General features: G+C 46.4%; 1 protein-coding gene across 7 annotated transcripts in view; it reads right to left on the reverse strand.

Annotated features, from left to right (window-relative positions):
* Window positions 1-255: 255 nt before the first annotated feature.
* LOC108103601 (muscle M-line assembly protein unc-89) overlaps window positions 256-21277 on the reverse strand; it is a 29405-nt gene continuing 8383 nt past the window's right edge. For 4 of the 7 annotated variants that reach the window (XM_017209131.2, XM_017209132.2, XM_017209134.2 and 1 more), the window contains exons 3-19: window positions 19246-19368; window positions 17878-19185; window positions 17301-17642; window positions 16081-16257; window positions 15028-15783; window positions 13546-13740; window positions 11915-13340; window positions 11675-11835; window positions 8371-10162; window positions 7142-7348; window positions 6625-6800; window positions 4677-6359; window positions 2775-4215; window positions 1848-2279; window positions 1197-1279; window positions 889-1069; window positions 256-600 (exon numbers count right to left, since the gene is read on the reverse strand). In XM_017209131.2, coding sequence (XP_017064620.1) covers window positions 497-600; window positions 889-1069; window positions 1197-1279; window positions 1848-2279; window positions 2775-4215; window positions 4677-6359; window positions 6625-6800; window positions 7142-7348; window positions 8371-10162; window positions 11675-11835; window positions 11915-13340; window positions 13546-13740; window positions 15028-15783; window positions 16081-16257; window positions 17301-17642; window positions 17878-19185; window positions 19246-19368 — 10587 coding nt within the window. In that variant the 3' untranslated portion in view covers window positions 256-496. The remainder of the gene's footprint in view (window positions 601-888; window positions 1070-1196; window positions 1280-1847; window positions 2280-2774; window positions 4216-4676; window positions 6360-6624; window positions 6801-7141; window positions 7349-8370; window positions 10163-11674; window positions 11836-11914; window positions 13341-13545; window positions 13741-15027; window positions 15784-16080; window positions 16258-17300; window positions 17643-17877; window positions 19186-19245; window positions 19369-21277) is intronic. The other 3 variants (XM_017209136.2, XM_017209138.2, XM_017209137.2) reach the window with 3 other exon arrangements.

Genomic DNA, 21277 nt, shown 5'->3' on the forward strand with positions numbered 1-21277 from the left:
ATCATTTTCCATAAGGTTTTATTTTAAAATTCATTTCGAATATTTTTCAGAATTCTGAGATCAGCCAGCCATTAAATGGCGCCATCTAACGTCTGAATAGCTGAAAAGCTTTTTCGAAATGATCGTCTGTAGCTTTTTCGAACATTATCCCAGATCTGCTACCTAGAGAGCGCCACCACTAAAGCTTTTCACGATCATCCGCAAAAGGAAAAGCTGGAAAAGCCTTTGTATGTAATATAAACCAAACTTTTCTCCTTCGTTTCAATATTTGTTTATTTCATTTTCGACAAAAACACAAGTAATACTATATTCCTCTGTTGTATGCATGTAAAGTGTGTAATTTGGCTGAAAGTTTTCCAATCTCCTCAGCCCAGAAAAACAATAGGGGAGAAAGTATGTGACGCGGGCACAGAGAGTACATACACACAATAAGGCTAAACTTTGGCATTGAACAAATCATAAAGCAAATTATAATAATAGTTGCGTTTAAACAAGCTTAGTATCTAAATCCACGGTTTGTGCTCGAAACGGTCAAATTTCCGCCGGTGGTGGCCGCTCCCAAGGGATTCACGGCGGTGCAGGCGTAGCTGCCGTTGTCGTCTGCCGGATTCCGAACCATTCCAAAGGATGCCAGCCATTCCAGGAGGAAGTGGGGAGGAGAGAAGGTAAAACGATTAATGAGCTGGCCCGATTTGGGGTTACACAGAACAAAATTGGGTTGGAAAAACTAATCCTATTTCAGTAAATGCTTTTCCAATTTAAATCAATTTTGATTAGAGGTTTTATCTACTACTAAATCCTTTCGAAAACTGATTTAGATATCAGTCGATATTGTTCCCCGTTTTGTTCTGTGCATGTTTGGTTGACCTGCTTGTCCGCCGTACTCACCCGGATAGGCCTGCGGCAGTGTTAGCCGGCACACGCCATTCCGGTACTCGATGCAATGCCTGCTGCCCGACTCCAAGTGACCGCCGTTGTGCGTCCAGTTGACCTGCGGCTGCGGATGGGCCTGCACAATGCACTCGAAGCGCGCCGTTCCTCCCACTCCGACTGCGATGTCTTTCAGCGGCTGTCCGTCCGTCCGGCATTTGGAATTTGTGGAGTTAAGTGGAATGAAGGAGCAGCGAGAGAGATTTACGGCTTTCAGTATTCGAAGAGCGGATCACGTGGTTCTTGGGTTAATGACTCTGACTTACCGTTATGAATAATGGCTGCCTTTGTGCCAGCTCATCGCGACTCAGATGGGCATTGACGGGCTCCGTATTGGGCAGTTCCGGCACTGGAGTGTGGGGAAACCATTAGAATCTCTGGCTCAGCGTTTTCAAAGCGCATCCATTAGTGGGATTAGCACGCGGCAAGCACGGAACACAAACACTTAGAAGTACGTTTCACTTTAAAGTTTAAACACGAAGAACGCAAACAAACTGTTCATGCAAAAACAAGGCAGCGGGCTGGGTTTCTGGGTTAGCATGCTTTTCGACTTGGGGTTACGACAACAACAACAACAAAAGGACCTGCTTATTTACACACTTAAGATACTGCCGATGACGTTTGTGGGTTAATCACAAGGGCACAAGACCACGATTGCTTCTGTTAAGCTCAAAAGATATATACTTTCGTCAGTAGAGTTTGTTAAGAACTTTAACTTCTTAAGAAGCTTTCAAGTTCTAGTACTTCTTACTATAAGTTTATATCTTTTGTACTAATTTTTAATATATATAAAAAGCGACAACCGTGATCACAACATAAACTTGTCCTAGACTAATTGACAACATCAATAGCGTTTGTGATAGCGTTAAGCCGTTCTGATTGATGGCTTTCATCGGGTGACAGCCGTCTGTCAGTACCTGTGCGGATCATCTGATCCGGCGGCAGCCGAGGTGCCTGGGCATGGAGGCGATCCAGGTGGATATCGAGGCTATGGCAACTGGGCAGGCTATAGCGCTTCTGGCTGTTGACAGTCCGTGGTGCCATTGGCCTGGTACTGGACCAATTTCTGGCCTGGCTCCTTCGCTGCACCTCATTGTCGGAACTGTAACCTTGAGAGGATCTCTCATGCTGAACGGGTATCACCAGTTCGTTTCCGGGTGGAAGTTTCAATGGGTATGGGGAGTGACGTCCGTTTTGGATTGGCTTGGCATTGCTATTGCTGTTGCCACTGCTGTTCCACTGGCTATTGACAAACTTGTGACCCTCGCCGGGAAACAGGATGCCAAACTCATAGCCGAAATCGTATTTGAAATAGATTAAACCGGTATTGGGGTCGACGCATTTGGTTCCTGATTACGGTTTACAGACAAACATATTCGATAAAGAGTTTAACTTAATGATTGGGTTTCGTTATAGAAGCTTTTTATCCGCAAATAAAAAATGTAAATAATACTTAGGTGGTAACGAACTGATCACAGATGGTCGGGAATATGTACAAACAAATGCTTAAAGATAAATATGTTTTTCGAATTCAAAGTATAACTCATAGGGGTTAGCAAATTATAAATATAAACAATAAATAAATACTTTTGGATAATGAGTAAATGTTTTTAACCTTTAAAATAATATAAAAACTTTAATTAATCAAAATGATAAATAATATGAAAGTTGAAAAGGGTTAGTTAAGGTCTGGTATAAAACGAATGCAAATTTCTTAAACCAATTCAACCGAATTCTCCATTTTCAAATTTCAAATCTCAAAATACCAATTCAAATGAGGGGAGCTAGCTCCAAATCTCTACTGCGGGCTTAGTCCGAGGACTCAATGAAAGGCGGTCACTTACCGTATTGAGAGACGCGCGACTCATCCCGGTAGGCCTGAGGTTGCTGGCTGCTGCCCTCGCTGGGAGCCCTCTTGAAGCCCGGACGGATGCCGTTCGAGGCAGAACTCCTGACTTCCCTGCTGACATCATCGACGAATTGATGGGATTTCTGGAGGAAGGTAGAACCCATGCGACGGCCCTGGTTCTCGGCCTGCTGTTGAAGGGAACTATAACCGTAGCGGGGCAAAGTTCCGGCCCTATCAATCTGATCCATGGACTGCTGCTGCTGTTGCTGTTGCTGCTGTTGCCTCATGGTGGAGTTCCTGTTCAAGGATTGTGTACGATGTTGAGTGGTCACTGTACTGCCGCCGCGTTGCTCCTTCTTCAAGGTATTAATATCCACGTGAATTTTGCTGGGCATTTCAGGACCCCTATCGAATTCCATGGGTGACAACACCCTTTCGTAGGTTCGTGGCAGGCTGCAGGATCTACCCGCTCCTTGAGGTGGTGCCACTCGCCTGAAACCTTTAGTCAAACCATCTCCGTAGGGTGACCACAGAGGTTGAATTCGGGCTCCTTCAATCTCACTCTCGTAATCACTCTCCCGGAACTCGCCGGGCACGAATTTAGTGGGTGTGGCCGGAGGTGGCAGATGGGATTGCCTCGAAGGAGTACGACTTTGGGCGGGGCTGTAGGGGAAGGGTTCCAGGATCTGTTGATCCCTCTGCTCCTGCGGACTGTCAAAGTGTATAATCCTCTTCGTTTGCTGCATATTAACTACCCGCTGAGAACTCTCCGTGGACTCGTGCATCTGCATCACGTTCTTCGTCTCGGTGGCAACCTTGGCTAGGTGCATCGGAGCTCCAGCAACAGCATTGTAGTACATGGTCGGACGGGCGGTGGCCTGTGGCTGCTGTTGTTGTTGGGTTGCCGCAATGAACTTGGCGGCCACAGGCTTGGGCTTGAAGACGGGCTGACTCTGTTGTTGGCTTTGGCTTAACTTGGACTGCTTGGAGCTACTCTCCGTCTTGATTTCATGGCGAATCTCCCTGCCAATCGGCTCAAACTTAGGCCTGCCATACTGGCTACCCAACTCCTGGGGAGTAGGCTCAAACTCCATGGGCGAGGGAGTAATCACCACCACTGGAGACTTGTGGCCATTGGTGGCTAAGTTTGTGCGAGGAGTGGGTGTGGGTGGGAACACCACTCGGTAACCCTTGATCTCTGCATCGGATTCGTTGGCTCGCGACACGGAACGGAAGCGTTCATCAATCTCACTGCTATAGTCACTGAACTCCGCCGCTGGGGTCTTCCTTTGAGCAGGAATGGGACTGGGATAGGTAACTACTGGTGGTGGAGCTGTCGTCGAGGAGAACTTGGTCTCGTGATGGGAGGAGCTGCTGCTGCTCTGCATATTGTGTGAGTAGTTGCTGGTCATACTCGAGGAGGTGTACTTGTAGTCCTAAGGAGATAGAGAACAATATTAATGAGGAGTTAACTTTGAATTAAGTTAGACACAAAGGGTAATGTGAGTTAACGAACGGGCTTAGATATCAGGCGAATGCTTAACTCGATTAGGTTGATAGTTAGGGTTAGAGAAGGGCAAATGAAGCATCAATCAAATGAACGAATGGGAAATCTTAACACTTGAAAGTTCTCTTCAATATTTTATTGATTAAGACATCTTTCAAGTTAATTAGAATGTAAAATGTGGATGATAATTAAGGAGCTTAGTGATTAATTGGTGTGTTTCTCGGGGCTTGGGTGTTAGCCAGTTAGCTAGTAAGAACAACAACGACACAGAGGCTATTGGCTGGTGTAAGTGTAAGCTGCCTTTCAGCTCCAGGTGCTAGCAACAACGACAATGAACAACGACAATAGAAACGACACACAGATAGACACAGAGAAAAATCTAATGCGAACCTTCGCCTCCTGGCTGCTAAAACTCGGTTGTGGCGGCACCTGAGGTTGCGCCTGCGGCTGTGGCTGTGGCTTCGGGGTGAAGTAAACCGGTGCCGGGGGCTCAGGCTGCAACTTCGGGAATTGGGTTTGCTGCGGTGCAGTTCCCATCGTGGATGATGACTTAGTTTCGTAATAACTTGACTCTGACTTGCGATAGCTCGAATGCTCCTCTGTGTCAGCTGTGTAACCACTGGACTTGAAAGAAGTCTCCGTGGTGGTCTGCTGTGGCTGGCTGCGAATACCGGGCTCCACATCCGACTCACTGCCACTGTACTTGTAGCGATCACTCTCATAGTCGCTTTCGTACAGTCCCAATCGGGTGGGCAGAACAGGAGGTGGTGGTCTGTAGGTGGAGTTACCCAAAGGTTTCGTCTGAACATGTGGAGGAGTGACTGGTGTCAAGGTGGGCACCGAATGGGGCAGGACTTTACTGGGTCCTTGGATTAAATTCTGTTCCAATTTCTGCTCCATGCTCTCCACCAAAGAACGTCGGCGGGTTTCCTCTACCTTGGGAGCAAAACAAATCTCTGGTGGTGTCCCAGGTTCCAGTTCCACATTCACCACGTGCGTGACAGGAGCTGCTGTCGTTGGCGGAATGCTCTTCACTATCTGATTAACCAGGAAGGGTGCGTTTAGCTCCTTGGTTGGTGTTGGTGTGGCCAGTTTGGAGATCATTGTTTTTTCTGATTTCTGCTCTACATCGCTGGTGTATCCAGTAACTCCAGTGGGTGTCCATAGCCTAGACATGGCCACTCCTTCGGCTGAGGGTTTGGGTGAGGGTGAACGCGGATTCTGCTGAGCAGGAGTGGCCAAAACCGCAGCAGGTCTCACAATCGGTTGTCCATACTCCACCTTCACCTCCTTAGTCGTTGTGGATTCGTGTTGGACAGTTTGAAGACCCAAAGGTGGAGGGAAGACTGGTACTCCACCTTGTGGTGGTGGCTCCTTCGGTTGCACTTCGGAAAGTATTTTGATCTTTTCAGTGATTAGTGGTACCTTAGGTTCGGTTCTTTCGGTTTTCGGTGAGTAACAGAACTCCGGGGCATCTCCTGGGATCAGGTTAAGACTCCTTAGTTCCTCCGCCAGAGATTGAGCCTTAGGTTGGCGCACCACAGTCTCCAGGGGCTTGAAGGCCAGTGGCTTGGGTCGTTGGGTCACGGTCTCCTCATCGATCTTCTTGAAGTAGTCAAACGATGAGGACGTGGTGGTGGACTTGTGCTCGCTCTGCTCGTATCTGGTGCTGGTCAGCGTCTGCGGTGGTTGCTGCTGTTGGCCGTAGGTGGTGGCCACCACTGGTGTACAGGGTTTGGGTGGCACTGGCGGTGGGGCTTTGGTGGTGTTGGCGTTAGGTTGTGTCTGATCTGTCTGATCCATGCTGGCAGTGGCAGTGTTCGTGGTGATGGTGATAGTATCGTTTGTGGTTGGTGTCTTGGGGCGCGCGGTCAACTCGGGCAGATCCAGGTAGTTCGATTTGTGCTCTAGACGCATGGTTGCCTCGGTGGTGCAACGATGCTCAGTGATCACTTTCGACTCGGACAGACCGTGGAGATCATTGGCACTGGTCACTTCGGTCTGACTGTTCTGGTACGACTGTTGGTTTTCGCTGTTTTGATTCGGAATCTGAATCTGATTCTGCACCTGAATCTGTTTCAGTGTATTTTTGTGAGATGATGGAGTGTGGAGAACCCGTGGAATGAGCAAAGCGAAACGAAAGAACGAACGACGTTGGCATCATGAGAGGAGAAAATTCACAAAAGTTTGGTTTATTATATTGATCGATATTAAAGTAAGTTAACAGAGTCGAAAAGAAGAGATAGAATAGATCGGAGAAGATTGAAAGAGTTGAAGGTGGTCGTGGAGGATAATGCATAGTAGTCGGTGGTTAGATATTGAGCACATGCACACTTACTTCGGTTTTGAATTCGCTGGACGGAGCCACGGGACCCGTCTCATAGACAATGGTCTTGACCACCTCCTGCATGCGTTCCGGCGATGGTTCCAGGATGGCGCAGTCGGCAATGCTCTTGGCCTCACCTCCGGCATTCGTGGCACGTACCATGTACTTGCCAGAGTCCGAGGTTTGCGCTAAGGAAATATATATAAATATATATATAAAATAAGAATAAAGACCAACTTTTTTAAAGACTCATAAAATGCCTAGGACTACTGGCAATTAAACTTATATTATATAAACATGTTTTGACTAAACTCTATAGATGTTTGCAAAAACATTTTGAGTGCTGATGATCGATAAATTAAACATTGCAAAAATGTGGGTTAAGTAAACAATTTGGCTGTGCTGCCATTTGGCTGTCATTTCCTTTCTATTTTGCTAGTTTCGAAAGAAAATTCGAAAGTAAAATTTCCAAAAACACAAACATATATATAGATTCCGATTCATTAATGGTGGATTTAGTCATAGTTACCTTTCTCGATGATCAGCCTGTAGGAGTTGCCCTGGGCCAGCAGGCGATGCTGTGAGATGCCAGCATCCTTCAATGGCTTCTCGTCCTTTAGCCAAGTGACTGTGGGCTCCGGCAGCCCAGTGACCTCCACCTCCATGATCAGCTTCTCGCCCTTCTTGCTGACCTGAGCCTGCAGTCGTCGGCCGAAGACAGGCGGGAATATGGTCTCTAAAATTCGGGGAAAAGAAGTTCAAACAATGAGCTTTAGCATATGCGAACATAAATATCAGCCTTTGTGTGTCATTGCAACAGATTCGTGGCTGAATAATTTACTTGAACAGCCGTCCCAATAATCGGCCATAATGAATAATTCGTTTAGACAGCCGACAGGCAGTAAAAATAATCTCAAACACACATTGCAGGCAGCGACAAATCTGCAAACAGCCCGAGTAAATAAACGATCTCGGTCTTCAACGCGATTTACATAATAATAATTGCAGACATTATCCCACAGCCCCAACCCCAATCCACAACCATATCCACATCCACATCCCGTTGCCACCACCCCCACGGCTGCCAAAGAATATTTATAAATTTGTGTAAGAAAATCTTTTGCATTGGCCAAGAGATGCTCCCTCACCCGGGCACCAGCCAACAGAAAAGATTGAAATATAAACAAAAACAATATAGCAATAGCAATAGCCCGAGAATCATCCTCCAACCCCCTTCGACCACTAAAAACTCATCAATATTCTTCTGGGGTAGCATTCAGGCGGCATTCGAGGCATTGACGTTTGGAGATCTATTGACGGTCCCCTCCTCCCTCGACAATGACACTTTAATGCTCTCCGCTGATTGATGTGGCGCATGGACAGACGGACAGACAACATATGATATAGGGCCTATTGCAGGGAACATGTGTATGTGGTTTTTTAGACTTGTGAACACTTTTCGCCAGCTTTTTAGTTCATTTAATTCTGGGAAATTGATTTCATAAAAAATACAGTTGGGGGTGGTGGTAATATGATAGGTTAAATTAGGTCGCAGACAGCGGCGGTCGCCATTAAACAAAATTATTTCCGTTTTTGCAAGATTTAATGTGTTTCCCAGGAAAATTTCAAATAATTCCTTTAAGTAAATGGACCGTAAATATTCCAAATATTGAGATCTTATTTCATTAAATCTTAGTAAAAATTTAAACCTTAAAATATTCCCCAAAATATATCTAAAAATCTCCTTGAAATACTCACTTTTAACGACCAAATCCGCTGTGCTGGTGGACTGTCCCACTGTATTGGAGGCTGTCACCGCATATCGTCCCGCATCGGCCACGCCCACCTGTTTGAGCTCGATGGTGACGCGATTGCACTTGTTGGAGATCTTGGTGTGGGCATCCTCGAATAGCTGACCTCCGTTCTTCTCCACCTTGATCTCGGGCGAAGGGAAGCCATCGTATATGGCCTCCATGCTGACATCGGAGCCTTGATCTACGATCTTTCCGCTAAGTGGAGTGGTGAATCTGGGAGCAATCTCCCGCCTGAGGCGAGTGGGTGAGTCGGGTATGGCGACGGCAGATTGACCATTGGGTGCACTGGATTGTATGAAGCTGAAAGACTTCTGCTGCACGCTGGGACTGCTCATCTCCTTGCTCTTGTGCAGCTCCTCGTAGTGATGACTCTCTACGATCTCGGGTCTTTGCTGGCCAAATTGTTTCAGGGATTGATCGATGTGAGCGGAGGAGTGATGGACCTCGGTTTGTGGGGCATTTCCCTCATAGGAATTCACTTGCGAGGTGGAGGTGGTGGTAAAGGTTTGCTTCTTGATGGTGACCCTGGATGACTCCGTGTTGTGCTCCTGGCTCATGGTTTGAACTTCACTAGAGGCGGGCAGTCCACTTCCAAGGATATTCAGGAAAGCCACACAAGTCGCTTTGCCAGCCTCGTTTTCCGCTACACAGCTGATCTTGCCTACGGCATCATGGGTTAGTTTCTGGATGGTTAACACTTGGCGCTCTCCGCTTGTGGAGACCAGGAAATTATGACCATGAACGGGTTGGTCGTTGAAGAACCAATGGACCTTGGGTGTAGGCTTTCCCTTCACAATGCACTCGAACTTGATCACATCATCGATTTCACCTTGCTTGTCACTGAACAGCTCTTTGAATTCGGGGCACTGATGTCGATCTAGGATTTCTACGGAGGATTGGCTGCTTCTACGGTTTTCAGGAGCATTCACAGACTTCACGATGAGATGCGAAAAGCACTTGGCATCTCCCGCTGGGTTTGTGACCTTTACGGTGTAGACTCCCTTGTCCTCGGCATTCACATTGTTCAGGATGAGTTTAAAGATTCCCAGCTCGGAGTCGGATTGGGTGGTAATCCTCTGATCGAGCTGGAGTTCCTTGTTGGTCAGGAACCACTGGGCTGTCAAGGGTTGATCACCACTGGCCTGGACTTCAAGGACTACTTGCTCGCCTTCATCAGCCAGAACATCGGATAGAAGTCTTTCGAACTTGGGCTGTGAATCCTTGGGCAGTGATTGCCTCTCCGCCTGGGCCCGAGTGGCAGGTTCAGCTTGATTCAGAGGGGTGACCTTGAGTTCGCAGCTACTGGAAGCTTCTCCAGCTGAATTTATGGCCACCACTTTGTAGTGCCCCGCATCTTCTTGGTAAACCTCTTGGATGATTAACGAGCATCTATCGCCTTGGAAGAGCAACTGAACATCGGCGGATTCCTTGACAGGTCGCTCGTTATGATACCAGATGACCTCGGGCTCGGGTTGACCCACAATCACGCAGTCAAGCCTCACGGGCTTACCCTCGAATATGGAAACGTCCTTCAGGGGCAGATGAACGGCGGGCTTGATGGGTTCAATATCACTGGCCATCTCGGAATCGGAGGTCTCGTTGGGCAGACGGCCTTTCACTATCACGTTGCAACTGGTATAGGCCTCGCCAGCTAGATTCTTGGCGCTCAGGACGTAGGATCCGGCGTCGTTGGGATAAGCCTGCGGGATTATCAGCGTTACGCGGCCGTATTCGTACTGAAAGTACAGAGAAAAGCACGGAAAGTCAAGTCAGTTTGGGTTTCGGTATTCACCACACCCCAATCGAAATGTGGTGGATTTTGAATGCTTTCGGCTCGTTCTAGTTTTGTGCTTTTTTTGCAATTAAATTTTCCTTCTTTTTTACACCACCGATTTAAATCTTATTTACGAGTGTCTGCGTGTGTGTGTGCGCGGATGAGGCACATCCGGCGGCTTGGAGGGGCAGACACGAGCACTTTGTTTATTTTGCCACAACAAATGATCTTTGTTTTGCCCCAAATTGCAGGAAGCACCTGAGTTCAGGTGTTCAACGGTCGAATGGAGAACAATCAGAGAGTTTCTGTAATTGAATTGGCTCAATCCATCAAATAGAAGTGAGATCATGTTTTGTCAAACGACCGACGACGGCTGCAATTAAAAGTGCGGCCAATGAAATCACTTCTTAATTTTCGCCAGATTTTCGTTTTCGCTTTTATATTTCGAATATGAAAATGAAAATCTGCAAACATATATCTGCGCACATTTGTATACACAATGTTGGCGCCCACAATAAACAAATTGCCTGGCCTGACTGTGGTGAATTGGATTTGCCACGCTCGCATGGCTCGTTGCACGGGGGAGCTGCCAAAAACTGCAGCTATTAGATATTATATTATGGCGGCTATAGCATATAGCCAACTTATGCAGCGCACTATCTGTCCGCAAAGTGCGTTGGCGTCTTTTCAAAACGATCGCCTTGAATTCTGTTTGACCAACGATCATCATTCCGCAGGCGAGGGGAATAATGCGTGACTGACGTCAGACAGACCATTTCTTTTCGAATTTTGGAACTACGAGTATTTAGAGTCCAAACCACACATGCAACGCCCACCGCACAAAAATATATAGAAATATATCTCAGTTTTCCAGCCAAAGATTTTCATTCGGTATCTAGTATACACAAAGTTTCTGTGTATATAATGGAAATGGTCAATAGCCAGACAGTTGGGGGAATTGGACTAGGTGGTATGCCTTCCAATTTGTTTACCCTTGGCAGGGGGGTCTGATCGCGAACACTCGGGAGAAAGTCGGCGGAAATCTTTGGGGGTTTCCTTTTAAAAATCAAATTAAATTAACATATTTATGCTGAATTTTCCGCCAGATATTGCCTTAGAGTGGAAACATAGGGAAAAATTGTTATAGTGAACTAATTTTTCAATATTTGTATTCATCTGGCTGAAAGAATTGAGTTTTCTGGTTAATTGTTTTCAAATTCCTTGAAAATAATACGTCAACACTTTGTCTTTTTATTATAATTTATGCATCCCAAAAGGAGACAAAATATTGGCCGACTTGCCAAAAGATCAAGAAACCAAATCATTTCCAGAAAAGTGTATAAATAAATTTGGTAAATTACGATCTATCAGAAAAGTTCGAATATATGTATGAACTTATAAATATTTCCAGTAAAAAGTATAAATTATGGGACTTTTACCCTTAGAATTAAAGAAAAGCAGCCATCGAACTCACCTTGGAATCACGGGGCTGGAAGGGTTTGCCGTTGTGCAGCCAGTAGACTTCTGGCCTGGGAATTCCGCCCACGATGGCCTCCAGTTTGATCTTCTGGCCCACTCGAGCCATGGCATTCGACAGGGGAACCTTGAAGCTGGGCAGCTCTGTGGGCTCCAGAGCTAAAATTAGAATATCAAAACGTAATTTTCGATTTGATGTATAACAGAAGATTTGTATAGCTAGTTGGGTTCCACTTACGTTCCACAATCAGAGAAGCCGAACAATGCTCAATACCCGCTGGATTTGAGGCGCTGCAAGTGTACACCGCATCGTCCTCCAAGAAGACCTCCTCGAACTTCAGAGTCGCTTCTCCATTGTTGTAGCTGATGACGTAGTCCGGGGAATCGTCGATACACTTGTCATTCTTGAACCACTGAACCGTCGGCAAAGGAACTCCGGCCACAACGCAAGCAAACTGGAAGGAACTTCCCTCAGTGGCCTTGCCGCTTTCCAAGAAACGTAGGATTCTTGGTGGAACCAATTGGACTTCAGTGGCATTTTCCCGAACGGATAAAGTGGCATTGGTATCGCAGGTTCCAACCAGATTCGAAGCACGGCAACTGAAACGCGCTGAGTCCGCAGCAAAGGTTTCCTCAATCACCAATCTGCAGATTCCCTTATCGAAGGTAGTCTTATAGTCGGAGTTATTCTGGATACTGATGCCATCCTTGAACCACTCCACAGCGGGTTCCGGAGTGCCCGTAACCTCGCATTCGAAGACGAAACGATCTCCTTCACGAGTAACTGCATCCTTTAGGGGACGAACGAACAGCGGGGAGGCATAGCGCAGTTCGGTGAAAATGGAGTTAACCTGAATGTCCTTTCGGATGTTTTCGGTCACAATGCGCTGCTGATCCACCTGATCACGAAGGGTTTGCAGTCTAGTGATCTCCTCACGCTGGATGCGGGCCTCCTCTTCGCGCTTCGATCGAGATTCGTTCTCCCTGCGGAAACGTTCCTCCTCTTCCCGACGTATGCGGGTTTCCTCATCCCTCTTGTTCTGAAGGCGCACTTCCTCTTCCCTTCGGGCAATCTCTCTGAGGGATTGGATTCGTAATTCCTCCTCCTTGGCAGCTTGCTCCCTGGCCAGTTGATCTCTTGTAGCCTGCTCCCTGATGGCCTGTAATCTGGCCTCCTCCTCGCGGACAGCTTGCTCCCTTAGAGCCAATTCCCTGGCTGCCAAATCTCTTTGGGCCTGCTCAATGGCCGCCTGCTGTCGTTGGTTTTCCTGGCGCGTCTGCTCCTCCCTGAACAACCTTTCCTTGGCCTCAGCTTCCTTAAGAGCCTTCTCCCTTTCCGCCTGATCACGGGCCTCCCGTTCCCTTTGTTCTTTTTGGCGCTGTTCGTGCTTTAGCCTCTCCTGCACCACATTGATATCCATCTTCAGCTTGATGAAGGACTGGAAGATGTTCATCACGTCGTTGTACAGGGACGAGACCTTGTTCATGTCGTGGGCACATTGCGAGGCACTGTCCAACTTGGAGCGCAAAGCAGTCTCCCTGCTGGTCACATAGTTCTCGATATCGTTGACCAAATTGCCGGCCTCTACGGAATCGCGGAGGTAGGGAACCTTGTTCGAGACGCTGGTGTAGAAGTAGCTAATCTCACGGTACTCCGCGTCGATCTGGGGAATAGGTTTATGATTAAATCAACACATGTCTCATCAGTGTTAGCTATTTATATAGTTTATGGTTAATATTCGTTGATTTATAATTTAGAAATGAAAAGGAAATCGTTAAAGCTTTGTGAATGGAAGACATAATATTAAGACATATCATTAATTTACTGTAAGTTCTTAAAGATAATTTATGAGGCTTTTTATTACCCACCTTTTCGACCACCTCGAAGAACTCGGTTGCCTGGTTGAGGCTCTTTCGTTTCTGCTTCACCTGATCCTTGAAGCTCTGCCATTTGTCGTTGAGTTTGCGCAGTTCGTCCTTGACGTACCGCTCGCTCTCGGGATTGCTAATCAAAAGCTGTTGGCTGGTGGATTCCGTAAACTTCTCGATCCGCTTCTCGAGCAGCTGTATGTGTGGGCGGGAAAAGTGATGTGATAATCTTTAGAGACAGCCAAAAATATACATATATCGCCAGAGAATTAACCCATTAGCCAGCAACTAAAACGCAGTGTGTCTAGGCGAGGTGCAGCCAAGCGGGAATATATTCTTCTACACAGAGCAAAATTTTCAAAAGCTTTCTGAATATATAGTAAAAAATTATGAATTTAAGAAATAACTGAATTTTTTGAGAGATGAAATAATTCTTAACATACTTTTAGACTGACTTATAATTGGTTTTCTTGAAAGGGAAATATTTAGTTCAAAAATGTTCTTTTTTTCTCCGTGCACCTCCATAACCATTCGGTCTTTGGCTTAGTTGGTCATAAAAATTGGAACGCCAGAAGCGATTTATAACAGCAAATGCCCAACAGCGAATAGAAGTGCAATGCAAAGTGGTCTGAATGTGTTTCTGTTTCGGTTTCTTGCTGCTGCTGGCCGGCTGTATATCTGGTGTATCCGTATCTTTGAGATGTATTTCATGTATTTGGCCCAGAGTTTTTAATTACAAACTAACGACAGCTGCCGCCGTCTGTCTAAAGCCCATCGCCCGCCGCTGACAGCGACAACATTTTGAAAGTTGCGATATTTTCGAAATGTCATCCCGGCAGTGCGTCGTCGTTTCCTATTTGGAAATTTGATGAATGTTGTGGGGCTGCCACTTGGATGGGTGGCCACCCAAAAGGGTAACCGGGAAGTGATGCAAAAATAAAGAGGCAACACAGCTCTGCTCGCATGCAGGGATCGATCCGGTCTGTATCTATATATCTATTCTATGGATGGATATATATCCATGCCTATGGCTACCTCGATCGTGTGGGCTGTTTGGCCCCAGCGTCGCTGATGGCGCGTTGATTTCAATTGCCTGGGCATTGAACACTAGAATGGAATTAGATCATTCAATAATTTTAAACCCATCAAAAGTCAACTCGAAATCTATGGGAAATCTGTTCAGCGTCGTGTGGTGTCTTCATTAAAGAAAATATGTAAAACTGCTCGCTCAATAAATTATTTTTCATCAAGCCAATCATTGATTATTTTTCTATACATGTTGTTTTCTTCAACGGCATTTTGTTATTGCTGATTTTCTAATATTCTTCTGTAGATTTCAAGCTAGTATATAATCTATAGAACCACTGCACTTCTTCACATTGTGGCTATATGTTTACCCAATCAAATAAATAGTTCCACACATCGCCCCATCCGAGCGATCCTAACCCACCTCAATAAACCGCTCGCCGGGAGTTCACTCACCTCTATGGTCCGTTCAAAATACTCGAACGCCAGCGACGTGGTCTTGGCCGCCGCCAGACTGTCGACGCTCTGGTTGTTGATCTCGTGCAGCTGCTGGCTAACGCTGTCCAGGCTGCGATCGATGTCCTCGAGATCGGAGCGGAACTGCTCGATCTTCTCCAGACGCTCCAGAGTCGACATGCGGGCACTGCTGTTGGACTCGAAGTGAAGGCGCAGGTTCTCGAGCAGCTTCAATATACGATCGGTGTCGATTTCCCGGGCTCCCGGCGGTTCCAGTACGCGCACCCGATCGATCAGCAGTTCGGATTGTGTGATTAGCGATCTAAATTTATCCATGCACTGATCGCGGAATTTCTCGTGCTCGGCAATGCTGCGATCCGCGCCGGAAGCAGGCTCCTTCTGCTGCCTGGCGAAGTAGTCGTCGATTTCGCGACGCAGCTGCACTATGTTCTCCAGGAACTGCACCACGCTCTCCACCAAGGTGCGATAGTCGTACTTGATGCCATCCAGCTTGGCCTTCAGCATGCGCAGGTTGTTGATCACCTGCTCGATCTTGGCCAGCGATGGCTGATCCTTTGTCTGTATGCTGAGTGTCGTCTGGATGCGTTGCTGGATCTCATCCTGCGCCCTTTCGATGTCCTGGGTCACGTTGGTCAGCTTCTCGCGGGTGCTGATCAGCAGCTGCTTCGAGTCCACACTTTGGGAGGTGAATACGGGATACAGCTGGGTGTCCACCTGGGTGCTCTTGGCCACGGTCTAGAAGAGAAGTTTATATCATTACTTTTCTTGAGTATATTTATATTTTTGTAGGGTATCAAACTACTACTAATTAGTTAGAAGACACAATCCTTTGATCTAAAATCCATTAAGCAGAGACAATCCATAAAATAGAGACCTCTCATAATCTAATTGGCATGTTTCTGTACTTGAAATTCCCTCGAAACGGGAAAGTCTTTTAAGAATATGCGAATTTCTAAATATATATTTGCATTATAAAATCCTGACTAGACGCAATTAAACTCAAAACTCAAAACTCTCGATCCCCGCACTCACCTCCTCGTTGTCGCTCATGACTTTCTCGAGTAGATATTCGACTTCTCGCTTCTCCGCAATGCTCGTTGTCCAATTCTCCAAACTGCTCGTCACGTCGACCTGCCGCTTACTGAAGTCGTTCAGCGTCTCTTGCACCGCCTGTGCCGAGGATTTGGTCTCGAGATATGGATCCACAATCTGCGCAGCGCGTCGTTAAAAATAGCATGGAAAATAGATGATTTTTATTTTTATTTCTATTTGATTTTGGTCGTGTTTTGTATTATTTTTTTTGTAGTTTTCTCTTCTGTGTTTTTGTCGCGAGCAAGAAGGGAATTTTCCGAGAAAAAGGCGGCGCGTGGCACGCTTCTGTGACTGACTGTGGCCAGGGTCTGCTGCCTTCTGCCACTTCTGTGCGAGTCCAGGCCAGATCCGACCGACCCGACCAGCCCCATACAACCTATCTATAGCCCGGCAGCGCAAATTGCTTTCTTTATTTATGGACTCGACTCGGAGTCGAGTCGACTCTAGCCAGCAACTCTCGACGCACCAAACTCGCAGCAGAATCTCCGCAAAGAGCGAAATTTCTAATTTCAAAAATTTCTTCTTCTGCGCCTGTTTGGCCGCATCTTCCCGGTTTTATGTTCGCGTATGGGGCGAAATGACATTGTCGTTTTAAATACATGTTTATGGCTAACCAAATCATATTGTTTATAATTTATAGGCCCTGGGCGGGATGGCAAAATTCAAAAGGAGAGTTGCAAACAGAAATACACTGCAAATTAGAGATATTTTATAAAAAAAACTGGAGAAAGCTAATACATCATTGAGGATATCGAAAGGAGAAATGGAACAAGGTTTTAAATATCTAAAAGATATTTTGGTTTATGTAGCACTTTGTTTAATTGCCTTTAAAAAATAAAAACTTTTCTAAAGTGTATGCTATTTCTTAAACTCCCTTCCTTTGCCGGAATGCCCTATCTCGCCAAACTTTTACGCGGTTGTTTGTGCCGCGTCAGCAAGCTGCTTCTGGGAGCTGATGGACAGCGTGCAAATGCGCCAGCTGTCAGCAGTTAGTTGTTCGGAAGCAAAGTTTTGCGAGCATAGATGAAGCATAAACAGAGTGCAGCATGCATAACCAAACAACGCCGCCCTGACATTAGAGAATTCCTCAAAACTTAGATTAAATAACTTATGTATGGAACTAGCAGGAAGTGTGGCAGTTCCTCTCCCCCGATACAGACTTTTAAGTTGATGAATCGCTGTCCGCGGGACTTCAGTTCGCCGAAGGTGCCTGCGATGCCTGTCCAAGTTGCCTGGAGGAACTGCAGCTTGTGCTCATCGGGAGTTTGCTGCAGTTGACGCTGAAGGTTGTCCAGTTGACTGGAGAGCTCATTGGCCAACTCGAAGAAGTCTATCAGCATGGATACATAGTCCACGCGCTTGAGAACCAGGTCCTTCAGTTCGATCCAGTGTTTGTGCAGGGATTCAGCCTTGGAGTCTACATCGTAACGCTCTTGAGGGCTCAAGGATTCCAGGTGGACTTTGATGGATTCCAGTAGCAGGTTGATCAGTTCGCCTTTTATCTAGGGAGTAAACAAGGAGGTTTTTGTCATAAGAATTTGATATTTGTATAAACGAGTTTATGCTATGTATCTTTCTGATCGGTCACTGACTCACCTGAATCAAACAAACTATGTAAAGGTAATCTCTATAAAGCATTTCGTTCATAGAACTTTCCTCTGCCCATGATTCTATAGTGATTTTCTTTTCATAGGTAGTTTGATTCAAATCATTATTCGAAAACTGTTCACTACGCACCTCTAGATCCTGCATCAGTTCGTGATGCTGGAGAAGGAACTGCTTGGCCTCCTGAAGATTTCGGCCCATATCCACGCTTTGCTGCAACTGCTGTTGACCGGAAGCTCTTAGCCAGGCCAAAAGCTCATTGTGATGAGTCAAGAATTCACTCAACGCCCGCTGCACCTTCTGCTGATCCTCGCTGCTGTTGGCACAAATCCCTTGGATATAGACCTTTCTGTTCTCCAACTCATCCAGAACCCTCTTCACACCCAGAGTCTCCGGCTTAGTCCGTCCCACCTCGTCGAGGATGCCGTAACCCAAACGTAAGGGTTCCTCGGTGAAGTTTCGCACATCGCGATCTACTTTGGAGAACATGGCATAGCTCTCTGGGGAATGGGGAGGCAGTTTCACGCTAGTCAGCTCAAGTTCGAGTTTCTCCAGGACACTCAAGGTGTGCTCAGCCTTGGCAAAGAACTCCCTTGACTGATGTAGCCAGTGTTCCCGCTGATCCACCAGATCCAAGTGCTCCGTGCAGCCACTCAAAACCGCATAGGCACGAGCACATGCATCATCCTCGGTGAAGTGGCCTGCGGATTGTACCTTCTCCTTCGCTCTCGTGATCTTGAGAGCTCGATCCCGGAGGAGCAGAGCCTGTTGTTTCCATTCTCTGTACTTGGTGAGCATTTCATTGGCTGTGTGCTCACACTCTCCCAGACTGTACATTGTATTCAGTTCCATCCTGGCCTGTTGGAGAGCTGCCTCCAGATCGACTAGTTCCCTGCCTAACAAAGCCAGTGCCAGGCACTGCTCCATTTGAGTTTTCCTCGTCTGCCAGGCGAGTTCCAGGGAGTTTCTCCGATCGTGTAGGGCCTCCAACCACTGCTGAACTTGGTGAACAGCCCTCGTGGCATCTCTCTTGATGTGTTCCGGTCTTGTATCGAGGGTCTCCAGCTTCTCCAACTCCTCCAGCTGAGCCAGGAGTTCATTTCCATCCTTCAGAGCGGCCATCACACCAGTGAGCATGTCTATCCTTAGTTGCTTAAATCTGTTGAGGAACTCTTGAACACGGGGCACATCCGGCGGATTGAGGGTCTCTTCGCAGGCCAATTCCAGTTGATCCATCTTCCTGAAGCACTGCGTCATCTTGTCATGGAACTGTGTGCATAGTATCAGTAGATGCTGACGATCCTGCAGAAGATTCAGGATGTCCTGCCAGATGATGTTGAGGGTGTCGGCCATGGCGTTGACGAGTTCGGAACTGATTCGCTTGCTGGCCAGCAGTTTGTCAGCTTTTTGGACGAACTCATCCATAGGGCCGGGCAGGTTCTACAAAGAATATTAAAGGGTATCAGAGTGGTTGATAGATGAGGATTTGCATGGACTCACCTGTAGATTGCGGAGGGTTTCATCATGCTCCCTTTGCATGCGCACTGATTCATCCAGATTCTCGCCAAGTGCTGTGATCTTTGGCTCGAGTTCTACCACTTTGATGTAAATCTTCTCTGGACTCTGGAAGGTTTAAGATATTTATTATAAGATGGTGGATTGGGTTTCTAAAGATGACTAAGTGGTGTTATTCATGGGATTTGCAGGGGATATTTAATAGTTTTCCCTGATAGTTATAAACCGATAAGAAAATCCATATTCTAGAGCACCCACATTCCATTCTTTTATTTTCACATTTCCCAGGGATACACCATAGGACATGAGCATTTCAAAGAGTTTCTCCCACAAGGGTCCGCGGCATTCTTTCGGCCTGTCCCCAAATCCGTTCCAGTCACGTTCCTGGGCTCCCAGCAGCTGGCTGGTTGCATTCCCATTCATGCGGTTCGCAGTTGACATCGGAGGCCAGGAGACGTGCGATGATCTTGTGCAGCGAGGGAAAAGCGAACCAAACCTGCTCCCGAACCACAATATGCTGTTCCGAAGCAGCAGCTTCTAATTTTGGTAGCACCGCCAGAAGCAGCCTCTGAAGTAGCAGTAGAAGTGGCACCACAACCTCAGCTCTGTTTGATTGCAATGAAGGTCAGCATAGGCTGTTTATGGTAATGGCATCCGTTAGTTTTTCCTGTTGGGATGAGCATGTGTCGATGGAGCGGCTGGAGTTGGAGCTGGGGAAAAGTGCCACATGCCATGCCGAACCATGGAGAACTCTGCTGATGGTTCACGAGCTGCTTCTTTACGCTTGACTCTGGTTGGGTTTTATGTCTAGGGAAAGCTGCGTGGGCGTTAATTTGTTCACGAAACGAAAATGTTTTGGGCATGGTACAGTAGAGCCTCAAAAGAGTAACCTTCTTAGAAGGTAATATCCCAAAGAAACTGGTTTGAAGGCGAATTAAGTTGATTTTCCACAAGCTTTCTTAAGAAAACTGATAAAAAGTGTAAAAACTTTAATAATCGTAGATCACAAAGTTGTTCTTGTCTCATAACTTCCACTGTAGTTTCCAATTTATTCGCTCCAAGGGCTTCGAGTTTGATCTGCGACTGCCATTAATCAATTACAATACAAATTAATAACCCCGCTATTAAATTAAATTGTGTGCCCCACTGGCAGCGATGTAAAGCGATAAAAAAAAACCAGTCGAAGTCACTGACTCAATGCGACGTGAGTGAGTTTCCAATATGCACACCAATAATTCTCGAAAATCTGAATAAATTTTGAAGTGTAACGGGCGGCTGGCAGGGTGGTGAGGAGGGGGAGAATAATCACGTCGTCTAACTGAAATATGAACCATAAATGGTATGACATCACTATAAACAGGCCGACCATAACTAAGCATATGTACGTATATAGCATAAAATAAACCATTATGCATATGGACGGGCGCCTCACTGCCGCCCCTCCACATACGTCACTCATTGCGAAATTGAATCGTATTTCAAGTGGCCCACAAACACGCACCGAGCCGTTAAGACTCGTAATATGCAATTGGACATTAAGAAGCGTCTTCGCTCGCCACTTGTGCAGGTCCGAATGGCGGAAGTGCTCCAAGATCGTGGCCAGCTGGGAGTGGGAGGATTTGTGTTCGCCTGGCAACCCCCCATCCAAAGACCCGGCAAAGACGGCGATGATATAATGCCAAAAGCCCCAACGGCGGTTCAAAAACAATAACACCCAGGAATGGAATGTTAGGGAAGAGACGAAGATTGGAATACCCTAGCTTATCTAAAGGTCCTTTAGTATTTGGAGCTTGAAATTCGTTTGTTTTAGAAACAAGAATCTAGAAGAGTTCTGCACATTACAATATATTTGCCTGTTAATAAATTCTTCATAAAAATGATCAAAAATAATAACTTTCAAGTTGTAGTTGATCAAATATTTAAATACCTTTTAACCAGGGTACAGAATGCTCTACCTAAGCCGGATTGAATGATCTTGGGTAGAAGGATGACGAGGGGCCACAATCGTCCACTTTGA

The sequence above is a fragment of the Drosophila eugracilis genome, unplaced genomic scaffold (assembly GCF_018153835.1).
Source record: "Drosophila eugracilis isolate 14026-0451.02 unplaced genomic scaffold, ASM1815383v1 contig_2088, whole genome shotgun sequence".
In the NCBI taxonomy this organism is placed as follows: Eukaryota; Metazoa; Arthropoda; class Insecta; order Diptera; family Drosophilidae; genus Drosophila; species Drosophila eugracilis.